Source organism: Engraulis encrasicolus, chromosome 1 (genome assembly GCF_034702125.1).
Source record: "Engraulis encrasicolus isolate BLACKSEA-1 chromosome 1, IST_EnEncr_1.0, whole genome shotgun sequence".
NCBI classification, from domain to species: Eukaryota; Metazoa; Chordata; class Actinopteri; order Clupeiformes; family Engraulidae; genus Engraulis; species Engraulis encrasicolus.
This window is the reverse complement of record NC_085857.1, coordinates 37,147,469-37,160,527: the sequence shown is the minus strand read 5'-3', so window position 1 is coordinate 37,160,527 and position 13,059 is coordinate 37,147,469. Positions and strand designations below refer to the sequence as shown.

The window sequence follows — 13,059 nt, the reverse complement described above, 5'->3', positions numbered from 1 at the left end:
GAGCCGTTGATAAGTCATATGTAGCCCCATAGTATTATGAAGTACTATGGCAGTTGTAGGTTACTACGTCAATATGATGTAGAATATGAAATAACTAATTTTTTGCCACATGAACAACACGTAAACAGTGTAGACGTCCAGCCAGGCGCACGAGGTGTCTGCACCACAATTTGAGAAGGCGGCGTCTACAATGACCTCATACTCGACTAGTCTACCGATTGGTGGAGCTGTTTCCTGCTCGGCATGTTGTTCATTTGGCGGGATGCATTGTCGGTCTGCCCTTATGAAGTGCGGTGATTGTGTATTGTGAAAAGTTACGTCTCGGTCTCTTGTTTTAGCCGATAAATGGTAATGTCTTCTATGCATCTGTGAACTTTTAACAATGTAATCAGAGAACTTGCAACAATGTAACACGTTTCATGGCAACGGAGGCGACGTTGTTGCAGTGTCGGTGGGGAACGTGGAATTTCTTATTCGTTACTTTGTATGCACATTTCAGGTAGTGTGCATTTAAAAGTCAACGGTAATCAGTTTGCTTTTTGACAACTAAGGAATGTGAATGCTTCGTTTTAAAATATTGGTGGTGTGCACAGCAGAAATCGCAGATGTCCCATTTGTTTAGCACTGTCTGCTATCGTACAGCACAATGCAACTGTCAGACGAATCTAACTGCAGAGAAGTAAAGGAACCTTCTTCCACATGGCATCATCTACAAAGAGGAAAACTAAAGCCAATCTGCATCGAGCTGGTAACATCGCTGACTTTTTCGTGACCCTCACATCCACAGAAGGCAATCAGAGACTCGAGAAACATGCCTCACATCAGAAGCTCCAACGAAGCCAAAAGGCTGATGACAGTTCTGGGAAACAGAACTTCCTTTGGACACACAATGCAATCACAGGAACCAAGGAGGACCTGGCAACAAACACCTCCAAAAAGGACTGTGTGGCCACAGTCTCATCTGTTACACCATTAGGCCTACTGTTGAAATGCCATAGAAACAACTCAGCTCAGACTGTGCCAACTGACACTTTGGGAGCGTCAAAAGACAAAGAAGGCACCAGAAGCATTTCATCAAAGCATATTTTAGTCAAAGGTGTGTCTCCCCTTTCTCAGACATTAAGCACCAAGTCCAGCCAGTATGTGGAAGTTGAAACTATTGGTGCTCGTCCATCACCTGCAGGTGGATTGGGCAAACGGAAGCAGCATCCCCAGCCTTCTAAGTCAGATGTGAAACCCACTCTGAGTCAGTCTCGCATGTCAAGCAATCAAGGCGCCCACTTACCTCACAAGGGTCAGACTGATCTCCCACGACAACTGCAGAGAAGCCACCAGCCAGAAAGAGCTGAAAAGTTACATGGTGGTGGTGCCATAGGTGCTGTTCAACTACCAACATACAGGCCACTTCAACCTGGCGGACATGTTTTACAAAACACAAACGGTTAGAAAATGTCACTTTTTCCCCAATATTGTGTGTGCCATTTGACCATACTACTGTGTGCGTCTATGTGAAGGTCTGTTCTGTCTATCCCTTACAGACGATCAGCTGTGGTGTCTTCCCTGGCCGGCATCACCTCTGTTAAGACACCTGAGACAACCAACACCCAGGTGTCTCTCCGGTGTCTCGCATCATGCTGACAGTAACCTTTTAGCGAAGTCGACTACACAGATAGACAGACGCAGTGTCCGAAGGAATCTCTCGATCAAGCCACAGGTAATCCACTTTAGAAAAGAAAACAAAACAAAAATCATATAATCCATATGATAGTGGCATTAGCTGTCGTTATGCCACCCTGACGTGTGCAACTACCAGAACATGTTGACCCATACACTGTGTTATTGAAATGAAGGGGAGTCTAGTTGACCTGTTTTGATTCGAACCCGGACCTATTAGGTACTGGTACCACTGTACCAGGTTCGATTCCCGGTCCGGGTCCTTTGCCGGTCCTTCCCCGTCTCTCTCTCCCAGCTCACTTCCTGTCTCTCCTCCACTATCCTGTCTCACAAAAACCAATAAAGGCTGAAAAGTCCCACAAAAATACTATTTAAAAAAACACTACCGAAAACATAACCTCCTTGGCAGAGGTAATTATGTGTTGACATGACGCTGTCTTTCTTTGTAGAGATCGGGATGGAGAGAAGCCCTGCCAGAGGATGTCACTGAGCAGCTTCTGGAGGAGCTGAAGGTGGCCAACCCTCTCTTTCCAGTTCAGAAACTATTCACTGCACTCGCCAAAAAGCGCACAAAACAACAAGAAGAAGAATGGGTCAACCAAGGTATGTCTGTCCTGGAATCACTGCAGTTTTAGGACGCATCAACACAACCTAACTATTTTTAATGACCTACAGTATATCACGAAAGTGAGTGCACTCCTCACAGTTTTTGCAGATTTGTGAGTATATCTTTTCATAGGAAAGCATTACAGAAATTTCACTTTGACACAATGATTAGTGACCTTTTAACAACATATTTAACCGCTTACATCTCTTGTTCACTCAGAAAAAAACCGAAATACAGCCATTATTGTTTGAACATTAATGCTCGAATCGTCTCGAAATGAAAAGGCATTAAAAGGGAGGTCATCAGTGTGCGTTTCAACCTTTCTTTGCATTGAATTTTTACATTTTGATTGTGCACCTGGCTTAAATAGATTGGTGTGAGATTTGAATGCAATCCTATGGAGAATATCATGATCTGCTTCAGTAGTCACAGTGCATGTTGACATGCTTGTTTCTTTTAGGTGTATTTCAGATTGCCAATGTTGACAACATTCATGCATCCCCAAACCATGTCAGTCCCACTACCATGCTTGGCTATTGAGAGGATACACTTTTTTGTAAAACTCACTTGTTTACCGCCACACATGCTTGTCACGCTCTAAAGCAAATTTGTTTATCTTGATCTCAAGAGAGATGAACAGACCAAGGATATGGATCACTGGAACCATGTAGTGTGATCTGAAGAGACCCAAGATAAACAAATTTACTTTAAACGGTCACTAAAATCAAAACCTGCAACCTACTGTATAGAGTATGTCAACAAGGACAAGAATGTTTTCCGCCTTCTTTGCTCTTAGAATCAAAGCAAAATGCACACATAGCTGGAATGGCCGACCATCGCGGCAGGGGCAAGAGGAAGTGGAGGATTGAGGGACCGGGTCATGGTATATCCCCCAAGAGGCGTAGGACCTACCACCACCACCACACACCAGAGGAGACCACAGCCCTGCCTCACCCTGGCTCCCCAACAGGGTCTCCACTGGTGATATCAGATTACACACCCAGGAGGCAGCAGGCATGCAGGAGTAGGTTGAGCCGGACGAGAAAGCTTCAGCAACAGCAAGGCAATAGTGGCAGTACGTATTTGGCATCTAACGCTAATGTGACCATGACACTGCAAGACATCTGGAAGAAGGACACAGAGACTTCAAACACACATCAACTCAATAATAATGATGGTGAGTGGTTATAGACTGGTACGATACAGTAGCAATCATGTTCAAGTAATATTCACTTAGTCATTTTATATACCTATAGTCAAATTATTTTCCCATTGTTGTTCTATATCAGAATGTGTTCGAGAAGAAGCCTTGTGGACGGAAAAATACCAGCCTTCACACTCTAGTGAGGTGGCTGGGAATGCTGTTGGAGTGAAGAGACTGCAGAAGTAAGGAGCTTTTTTTCAATGTTGAGTGTCAATTGTACTTCACCAAATTACATAATTTAGCTGGCTGGGTTCTACGTCAGCTTGGTGAAAAGTTAGGCATAGGTCTCCCTGTAGAAATAAGGGAATGCCTTGCTCAAAGTAACCTTGGAAAAGTTATGGAGGAGGGTACACGACAACACTGTTTGTCTCATATTGTCCATATTGTCAATAAGGGCTGAGCTTCTCTTCAGTTTTAGTTGAAAAAACTACAGATTGAAAGTGCTTGAGTGATGATGTTCATCTCTTTCAGGTGGTTGAAGGAATGGAAGCTGAGAGCTGACAAGGAAGAGTGCAGGAGGAGGAAGGAAGAAATGAGAACGAGGAAGAGGAAAGGTGAAAATGTGCTTCAGTTGTAAAAGAGACCTATTCAAGTTATAGTTAGTTATTTAGCTATTCTACTCTGTTTGTAGCGTATCCGTAGGAACACCTATCTCTCTCTCAAACTGCAAAAGCAGTTAACCCATGGGTACCAATAAAGTAACTTGACTACTTTTAAATACATAGAGCCCCTAACTACCTGATAATATGTGTATCTTCTCTTTCAGAATCTTGGGATAGTGGGGACTTTGAGGGTGAGATGGTCACGGAGGATTGTGAGTCGTCAGAACTGCGTAATGCCGTTCTCATCACTGGTCCGCATGGAATCGGAAAGACCGCTGCGGTGTATGCCTGTGCCCAGGAGCTGGGCTTCAAGGTAAAATTGAATAGAGCTGTAGGATAATTTTAGGAGAAAGGAAGCATATAATTGTACAGTACCATCTCAAGAAAAACAATACAATGCCTCGCTGTTTGCATTGCATTGATTTAGAAACGTTCGATATCACTGTGGACTTTTTTTTTGGTGCACTTAAAATTTTTGCACTATCTGGTGCTGCTGTAGCGGAGCCAGGTGAATTTTAAAGTGAACCTACTGCTGACAGTGTCTCGTGTGATTGTGCAGGTGTTTGAAGTGAACGCCTCTTCTCAGCGCAGTGGTCGGCTCATTCTCTCCCAGCTGAAGGAGGCCACCCAGTCCCATCAGGTGGGCTCCTCCACTGGAGTCTCCGTCCCCTCAAAGCCGGCCTACTTCACCTGCCACACCGCTGCAGCTGGCTACTCAACTAAACCCGTCACCTCTTCTCGTAAGTTTATTATGACTTCCACTGGAGAACCAGATCTCAATAGAAATGTCATGTACAGGTGAATGTAGTACATCTAAAAGTGGAGAAGGGTGTCCAAATCCAAAATAGCTGAAGTGCTAGTCAAAAAAACTGTATATTGTGATAAAAGTGGTCTGCAGTGTGTATGCTCCAAGAATATGTTTTAGTTCTTCATATTGGCAACGTTTTGATAGTACAAAAGCATTTTCATCAGGCTTGAATGTAACATGACCATATTTTTCCCAGTGGCAGCAGGTAAGACCGAATTACCCAGCAAGCTTACAACATCCACTCGTCGACTGCCATCAAAAATGCATACGAAAAGTGCCCTGAAGAGAGGGAAGTCTGTGGATCTGACACACTTCTTCAAGAAAAAGAACAACAAACCAGAGCAAATCACTGAAAACGGTCCTGATCAAGTTAAACATGGTACATTTTTTCAGCAAATAACTTTTATTCATCAGTTGTTTCATAAATAATATAGGTGAGTAAATGAGTTAATCCATTACCTTAGCAGGTGATGAAGGTGAGGAACCAAAAAATGAGAAGAATGCAGATGCAGACTTTTCAGTGAAACAGCAGGAAGTTGATGCTGAAATCAATAATCACTCACTTCCGAAGACAGGCAGATCCACAGTCATGTCTCTCATTTTGTTTGAGGAGGTAAGCTTTTCAATATGAAGCTAGCTAAACTGCATTTTTAGATGAATGTGATGTATATGGAAAACCCTAACTAAAATAATTCCCAACTTGTCGTATTTGCAAGGTTGATGTTATCTTCAGCGAAGATGTAGGATTTATTTCTGCAATCAAGACCTTCATGTCCACAACCAAAAGACCTGTCGTTCTAACCACCACAGGTAAACCCCATCTTTATCTCACATTTTTTAAATATTAAAGGACCAGTTCAGTCAATTTCAATATGCTGTTGTATTGCTCACGCTACCCTTGACTTGTCAGTACCCAGTGATGCCACATTTTTCGGCTCAACCCTTTCAGAGATATGACCTATTCTAATGGGGGCAGAGTTTGTTTACATTTTTTTTTTAAAGTAACATAGGCCTACTCCAAATATTTTCCCAAAAAGGTACCACTGTTTGCTAGTTGTCTGCTGGTGTTGTATAACATTTTGGATGTTTTTGGGAATAAATAAAAATGTTTTTTTTTTTTAAATGTAAACAAAGCGCTGCCCCCATTACAATGACCAGGATCTCGGACAAGGCTGAAGAAGAAGAAAATCAAACAAGTCCAGGGTAGTGTGAGCATTTCAACTGCATGTTGAAATTGACTGAACTGGTCCTTTAAAGGGGCACAATGTAGGATGACGTCGTTTGCACGGTGCCAGTGGCATGCTTGTCTCAAAATCTACACTGTAATGAAAAAATGCTTTTCAAATAAACCTGCTGTGAGAATGTTTTTCATCACGGAATGCCAGCAGTTGATACAAATCTGAATACGGTATGTAAAGCATTCAGGGTTTTCTGACAGTGGACTGTGGAAGTGGTTACGAGAGTCATTGTTCACTCACTAATGAATCGCATAACCATCGGCTGACTCGGGGCAGTGATATATTAAACTTCTAATCCTACCTGGAGCCCCTAAATGTCAGTATACCATGATGATGATGAAATGGTCTGCCTTGATATTTGGGGGAAAAGAAAAACTAACAATGATTTGGTTGTCCAAAGATCCTTTATTTGGCGGGACGTTTGATGGCAGCTTGGAAGAGCTACATTTTAAGAAGCCCTCCGTGGTAAGGTTCAAAAGAATCCAAATATCTTTTGATTTGTACCAACTTTCAAGAGATGGTGTTATGAAAAATAATTGTACTGATAAATGTTACATTTTAAAAGGCCCTTTGCGTTAAGGTTCAAAATATCAGGTTCAAATATCTTTGTTTTGACTTTGTACTAATTTTCAACATCATCATTGTACCGATTGTAACTGTTAGAATTGATTGTGTTTTTCACACAGGAAGTGGTTTGCTGTTACCTGCAGCTGGTGTGCCTGGCTGAAAGCGTGAGGACGGACCCTCGTGACCTCTGCTCCCTGTGGTCTGTAAAGTTGGGAGACATTCGGCAGTCTCTACTCCAGCTTCAGTTTTGGGTGAGGAGCGGAGGTGGTGAGGGGCTTGAAGTTGGGACTCCTCCCGGTCGTCCATGTGCGAAGAAGTTTCCGGAAGCCCAGGAGGAATCTGCTGTTGAGGGGTTAAAGGAGCTTGCTGGTCAACCTGCGTGTGGTGGTGTCTGTCCCGAAACACCCCGTGAAGTTCTGGACACGTGGGGAGTGCACCAGCTAGCCAAGATATTCAATGTGACCTCAGTGAGTTAACTTTTTAATATTATGTGGAAGTTTATAGTGTCACAGTGAAGATCAGACTTCTATGATATATGCCATTGTTTTTGTGTAATGTGTAGCTGTAACTTTTTTTGTACCGATGTGTAAATGCTCAGACAGATTTATTGTATTTCCTACACTATAGATCCATTACTGGACAAGGTCTGAACACAGAAGATGCCTGGAAATCCTGTCAGAAAGCCAGAAAAGAGAGACAAATTTACTTTACTTGACCATGGAGTCACTCTTACCTCTGCCAACCACCATCTCACCCAACCTCAAAGACTATCTGATGGTTATAAACATAAACACGGAGTCATATGAAGACAGGGGGGTCAAGAACCTCCAGAATCCATCTCCATCTTCTTGTGCAGATGTTGGTAAACCCCCTGGTGGAAAGGACGCACCCAAGCTAAAGAAAAGACGCTGTCTGTCTTTGAAAACTCAGAGGTCGCAGCCCAAGGAGGACACTAAAGGGCGTCCTCACATGGGGCGTTCCAAGAAGACGACGACTGAGACGCACATCACAAAGAAAGAAGCTTCTTCTTCTAGCTTGGTGTCTAGGTGTTTAGACAGCCTCGCGGGATTCCTTGACGACTTGTCATTCATGGATTGCTGCTTACCGCAGGACGGGCACGCAGCAAAGAGAAACGGACAGCATCGTCTGCCTGGACTGCCTTTTGTCAGGTTAGGAGCAGAACTAAGAGATGGCATGCTAGATGAACTCAGAGAGGAGCAAGAGGAGGACAATGAAATGTATCTGTACAAATCGACTGAAATGAGAGCTGCAGTGGAGAGCTTCAGCTTTACAAATTGCTGTTTGAAGATGGAGCAGGCCGTGGCGAGGGCCCAGAGGGACCTAGGACAGGAGATGGGAACAGAGCAGTGGAAACAGCTGCTGGAACAGCTCACCGTACCTCCACCTCCACACAGAGATGGCCTCCTTTGGGGTCAACCTAACCAAAGTGAAATGAGGTAATGCTCCGTACCGCCGCCAACATGATCTCTCAGAATTCCGTGGAATGGACACAGATCTTTCGAACACAAAATCCTTGTCAGTTTCACTGATTTTGCCAAAATGCTGTGCTCCTGGACACAGATTTATTTTCCGTGATGGACACACTGAAGTGCTTTCTCTATATTTCCACAGCTCTGTTTCCACAGTCTTGTGTTTGTATCAGGATTTATTTATTTTTTCGCAAAAACATTTCTTACTGACAGGTTAGGGTAAGGGATTGTTTTGGTCTGGGCACAGCTAGTATTCTTTCGTTTATTACATGAATTTGATAGCCTATCAACCAACTGGAAAAGGTATTTCTCAAAAATATGTCTACTGACAGGTTATGGTTAGGGAATGTTTTGGTCAGGGCACAACTTGAATAGCTATGGCATTATTTTGTTTAGGATTAGCATTTGGTATCTATTTTCTAATGATGGACTTAACGCAGTGCTGTGGGAATATAGAAAGCACTTCCGTGTGTCCATCACGGAAAACGATGCCGTGTCCAGGAGCACAAAATCTGTGAAACTGACACAGATTTTGTGTCCCAAAGATCCGTGTCCATTCCACGGAATTCTGAGAGATCAGGCTGCAACCACTCTAATGCAGTTTAATTTCCTTAAATGCAGGACCAGAAATGTTGATGATGGTGCTTTTTCTCTTGTCATGTTATTTCCCCTGCTTGTGTAATAATTAAGTGTACATCATTTGAAATAAAACTCTAGATTTAAGGTTCTGAACCTGCCCATCCCTGTGCAAAAATCAGTCATCCTCTGTTAGCCTGTATTTGTTGTCCCTTTATGCATGTCAAATGTGCTTCATGTTTTGCAGTGCTACTGAAAGGCGAGGTGACGTCGTCAAGACAGTTCTCTCCAGCAAAGTATCCAGTAGACTGGGAAGCAGCCGGGACGTCATCACCGACTACCTACCCTGCCTGCGCACCATCTGCAGGTCTGAGAGTCAGCAGGAGCAGGGCAGGACCAGGCACAGGTGAGAGAGCAACATATGAACAGACTGGTATCAATCATGCAAAGGCATGTTTTTTCACACCAGTGTATTCCATGTTGAAGTGCGAACCCATTGCAAGTAAAGTCGTGCTTCTCAACACCACGGGACAGCACTTTGACCAGGTTTGCACAGTTCTCGCAGTGTCTGCATTTGTTGTTGCGGCGTATTTCTGTTGCTTGACACGAAAATGCCCTGCTGTGACCTGATCAAAACCATGCCTAACCCTTACCTGTCAGTAAAGCAATGTTTCTGCCACTTTTAGTTTGGCCAAGAACAGTGAATGAAGCAAGGGAAATGGCAAAATTGTGCCCTGACCAAAACCATGCCTAAACCGAACCTGTCACAGGGCGTTGTGGAGCACGAGTTAACATACAAAGTCGTGATGCACAAATGTGATAGACTGGTTCAAGTTGGCATGTTATCTTAACGCTCTGGTATGATGCCAGGTTTTGGTCTGTACTACTATCTGGTAACCAGCCAAAGCTGATGTACCTGTGATGATTGTGTATACACACAGTCTTAATTCTAATGCTATTGCAACAAGTAATCTTAAGAGCCTTTGTGATAGCAACTGGACATCTTTGAGTATAAGCTTCTCGCTCTTCATCTAAATACTTACTAACATTGGTGCCATATTGTTTCCACAAATGTGAACTTGTCTCTTCAGCACGGGTATTCATCACAAGAGCAATACATACTGTAACTCAACAAATATTTGCCTTTTGGGGTTTCTTTTGTTCTAGGGTCATAATAATGTGTAATTTCCTGAGCTGCATCTTTACAGCATATATGGCAGGTAGGGGTGCCGCTAGGGGGAGGATTTTAAGGGCCCATGCACTGATAGCACTGACTTAAGGCCCCCCAAAATTCGAATCTTTCATGGGGTCCAACATTTTTGGTGGCGCCTCTGATTGCAGGGAAAGACTGCTGTACTGTTGCCATACCATGTTTGTTTTTTTGCTTTTTTTTCTCTCACAGACAGCCACACTACCTGAGGAGGATCCAGAGTGGGCTCTCCAAAAGCACCTTACTGCTCCTGTCTAATGACTTCCCATGATGGGGGGCCAAGCACAACACACCATACCTCAATGAATTCTCAGTGTCTTTTTACAGTACATATTTCTATGTGTATATATTGAATGTATTATCTGTTTTCCTGTAATAACATAATGGACTAACTGTTTTGCAGGACACAATGCAATTTTCAAATAAATACAATTTTATTACTTTTTGAAGTTGGCAAGTGCTGAACGTCATGCCGTCTCGGGAGGTTTGTGGTTTAGCAGGCATTCGACTTCAGGTTGGATCAGACATGAACATGCACACACACACACACACAGATCTGCAGTCTCTGAGTTCACATTAGTGGAATTGGTGGAAAAAGAGGGACTGTGACCACATAACATTCCAGGAAGAGAAAAGGCAACATTGAGTGAGTGATGGTAGGATATTAAACCCTGATCAGTGTTTCTTCCTGTATTCTATCCTCTATTACAGTATCCTCTCACATACTGTTACACTTAATCTCAAATACTTCAGGTGATTCAACAGCTGCGTTCTTGTACTGTACAAAATACCCATAACAACCTGCACATACTATACAAGACCAACCCGCCATAGTTTCACATTTTGTCATTGACTTGAGCCACAAAATGGCGACATGGCCTTCAGTCCTATGGTTGTTTGGGATGCCAATAAAGGGCAAGTTCTATTTCCCAAGTAGCTCAAAGAAGGCCACCGCCTGCAGGAGAGAATCGCACAGCTCCTCCCCGCGGTTGCGGCTTCCCATCTGGAAAGCGTTGCGGTATTTCACCAGCAGGTCGTGTGGAAACACCACCCTGGGTTCCTTCTTAGTCACCGACTCGGTCATCATCTGGCGGACCAACTTCGCGCCGCTGGTTCGGGACTCGCCCACTATCAGGTCGAAATGGCGTCCGACAGCCAGGCGCATCATGTTGAGGACTTTGGGCGATGTACCACCGCTGCTGCCCGCCTCCTGCTGCCTTTGGGTAAGCAGGGCAAACAGCATGGCCTCCACTGTTCGGAGGTGGGCCATGACTGGGAACAGTGTTGTGTTCTGAACAGTGATGCCTGGCTTCTCAATGATGAAGAAGTCTGCGTCGGGCATGTTCTTCACAACTGCTGTAATCTGGGTGGGAGGGAAAAAGGCAAAACACGTTGTATTTGAAACTATTAAAGCAATACCGGTAATACAATGTGGTTCAAGAGTTAAGCTGTGAGTAACTTCTTAGAGCTTGAAGGCATTTCATCCCCCTCAACATCTTCAGGCCTAGGGGAAGAAGTTCAATTACACTCTTTGAATAAGCTGGGCAAATGAGGCAGGCAATACAGTTGTGTAAAACTTGAATTGCTTCTTACTTACATCAGCTAAGTAGGACGAGGCCATGTACGTGCCAGTCAAGAAACTGCTGCAGTCCTGAGCCTGCCAATCCAGCACGGTCACTCCGCGGTCCACATGTGCCCATGCCACTTTGTTGGTGCCACATATGATGGAGACGATGGAATCCGCATCCTGGAACAAAGTATGATTTCCATTTAACCATGTAAAAGAAATATCGTAATGTATGATGTGTTCTCAAATGTGGTGTCAAACAGGTAGCCTCCATAAAGAAGAAACGCATAATGATAATGTCTCCTTGTGAAATGTTGGTTTTATTTTCATTTGAAAATTTGCTTATACATAAACACATTACTAAATGGATGATTACAGGTGCCTATGTGCAAAGTAATAATAGGGAATCAGTAAGTAACATTTTTAAAAGCAAAAAATCTGAAGTGCAATAAAGTCCTTTGCAACTTTACCTCTAACTGCTCCCGATCAACCTCAGGCCTGATGTATTTTACAAAGGATATCCTTGATTTCTTTTTCTCTTTCTTCTCGGGTGGGTTGAGAATTGCATTGAAAACGACGAGTGCACTTTTGTGCTTCAGCAAAGGCACTTTGGTGACACTTTCTAAATTTTGGAATGGCCCATGTTTACTTCTGTAGTCCACTATATTCACAGACTTACGCCCCCTCAATAACTTGACGCCCGCAAGTTCTGGTTCTGAAGCGTTGTTTAGAAGCTGTAGAATGACATCTCGCTGGTCAGATGTGTAAAAGGCGTCCAGCGTTTGTTTATCGTCAGTGCAAGTGTCAGGACTGGGAGAGGACAACACACCATTCAAAGCGTCGAAGCCCGCCACCGTGATGCGACTGCGCCAGCAACATGTGCACTGGAGGAATCTGGGTTTGATCTCGGGTAGACATCCCTTTGGACGACCGAGTAATCCATAATGACCTGCGGAGACAATACAATGAAAATCAGCATAAGCGCTCATACCCCCTTATGTCCAAGTAGCCTGTTGGATAACAGACGACAAGGTGAACTAGCATGGCTATCTTATAATTCATAGTTGTACATCAAATATGCAGTGTCACATTGTTCACATTTTGCTATGGTCTTTGAAAACTACCTCTCAGGACCGCTGAAAAAGGAAGACGCCTGGCGATCCACATTTCTTTATCACTGCATGGTATTTTTTCGGCGAAACAGCGTGAACAACATACACACAGGTGTCACTGCCAGTCCGTGCTAATAAACAATCCGTGTCGAACTCAAAACGAAGAACTAACGTTCCACTTTACCTTGTTCAAAAACCACTGAGGAACAAGCAGCCAACCACTGCACTGAATAATCATCACACTGTTCCATGTTTACATGGGTGTCGTGATGTTTCACTTCCTCAGGTTTAAGGGCAGGGTCCTAGTTCGGGTAGTTACAAGAAAACAGAGGAAACATAGTTTACAGTAAGACCTCTATTTCTATATTGCTTTTTTTTCTCTTTGAAGATGGATAACTCCTAAG

The 13,059-nt window shown here is 43.6% G+C and overlaps 2 protein-coding genes across 3 annotated transcripts; one reads left to right on the top strand and one right to left on the bottom strand.

Annotated features, from left to right (window-relative positions):
* Window positions 1-65: 65 nt before the first annotated feature.
* Window positions 66-10,425, top strand: atad5b (ATPase family AAA domain containing 5b). 2 transcript variants are annotated; one of them, XM_063201469.1, is made up of 16 exons: window positions 66-1,441; window positions 1,539-1,714; window positions 2,124-2,277; window positions 3,078-3,458; window positions 3,571-3,667; window positions 3,957-4,039; window positions 4,252-4,400; window positions 4,647-4,827; window positions 5,092-5,274; window positions 5,363-5,508; window positions 5,612-5,705; window positions 6,534-6,598; window positions 6,820-7,167; window positions 7,328-8,157; window positions 9,014-9,172; window positions 10,169-10,425. In XM_063201469.1, exons 1-16 carry the CDS (start codon window positions 700-702, stop codon window positions 10,245-10,247), a joined length of 3,867 nt encoding a protein of 1,288 aa, XP_063057539.1. In that variant the 5' UTR covers window positions 66-699; the 3' UTR covers window positions 10,248-10,425. The 2 variants fall into 2 exon arrangements, with proteins under 2 accessions (XP_063057539.1, XP_063057529.1); XM_063201459.1 differs by having other exon boundaries at window positions 5,360-5,508.
* tefm (transcription elongation factor, mitochondrial) lies at window positions 10,389-12,984 on the bottom strand. The gene is made up of 4 exons (XM_063201484.1): window positions 12,668-12,984; window positions 12,014-12,492; window positions 11,574-11,723; window positions 10,389-11,339 (listed from the first exon to the last, which is right to left on the bottom strand). Exons 1-4 carry the CDS (start codon window positions 12,708-12,710, stop codon window positions 10,899-10,901), a joined length of 1,113 nt encoding a protein of 370 aa, XP_063057554.1. The 5' UTR covers window positions 12,711-12,984; the 3' UTR covers window positions 10,389-10,898.
* Between the last annotated feature and the right edge of the window lie 75 nt (window positions 12,985-13,059).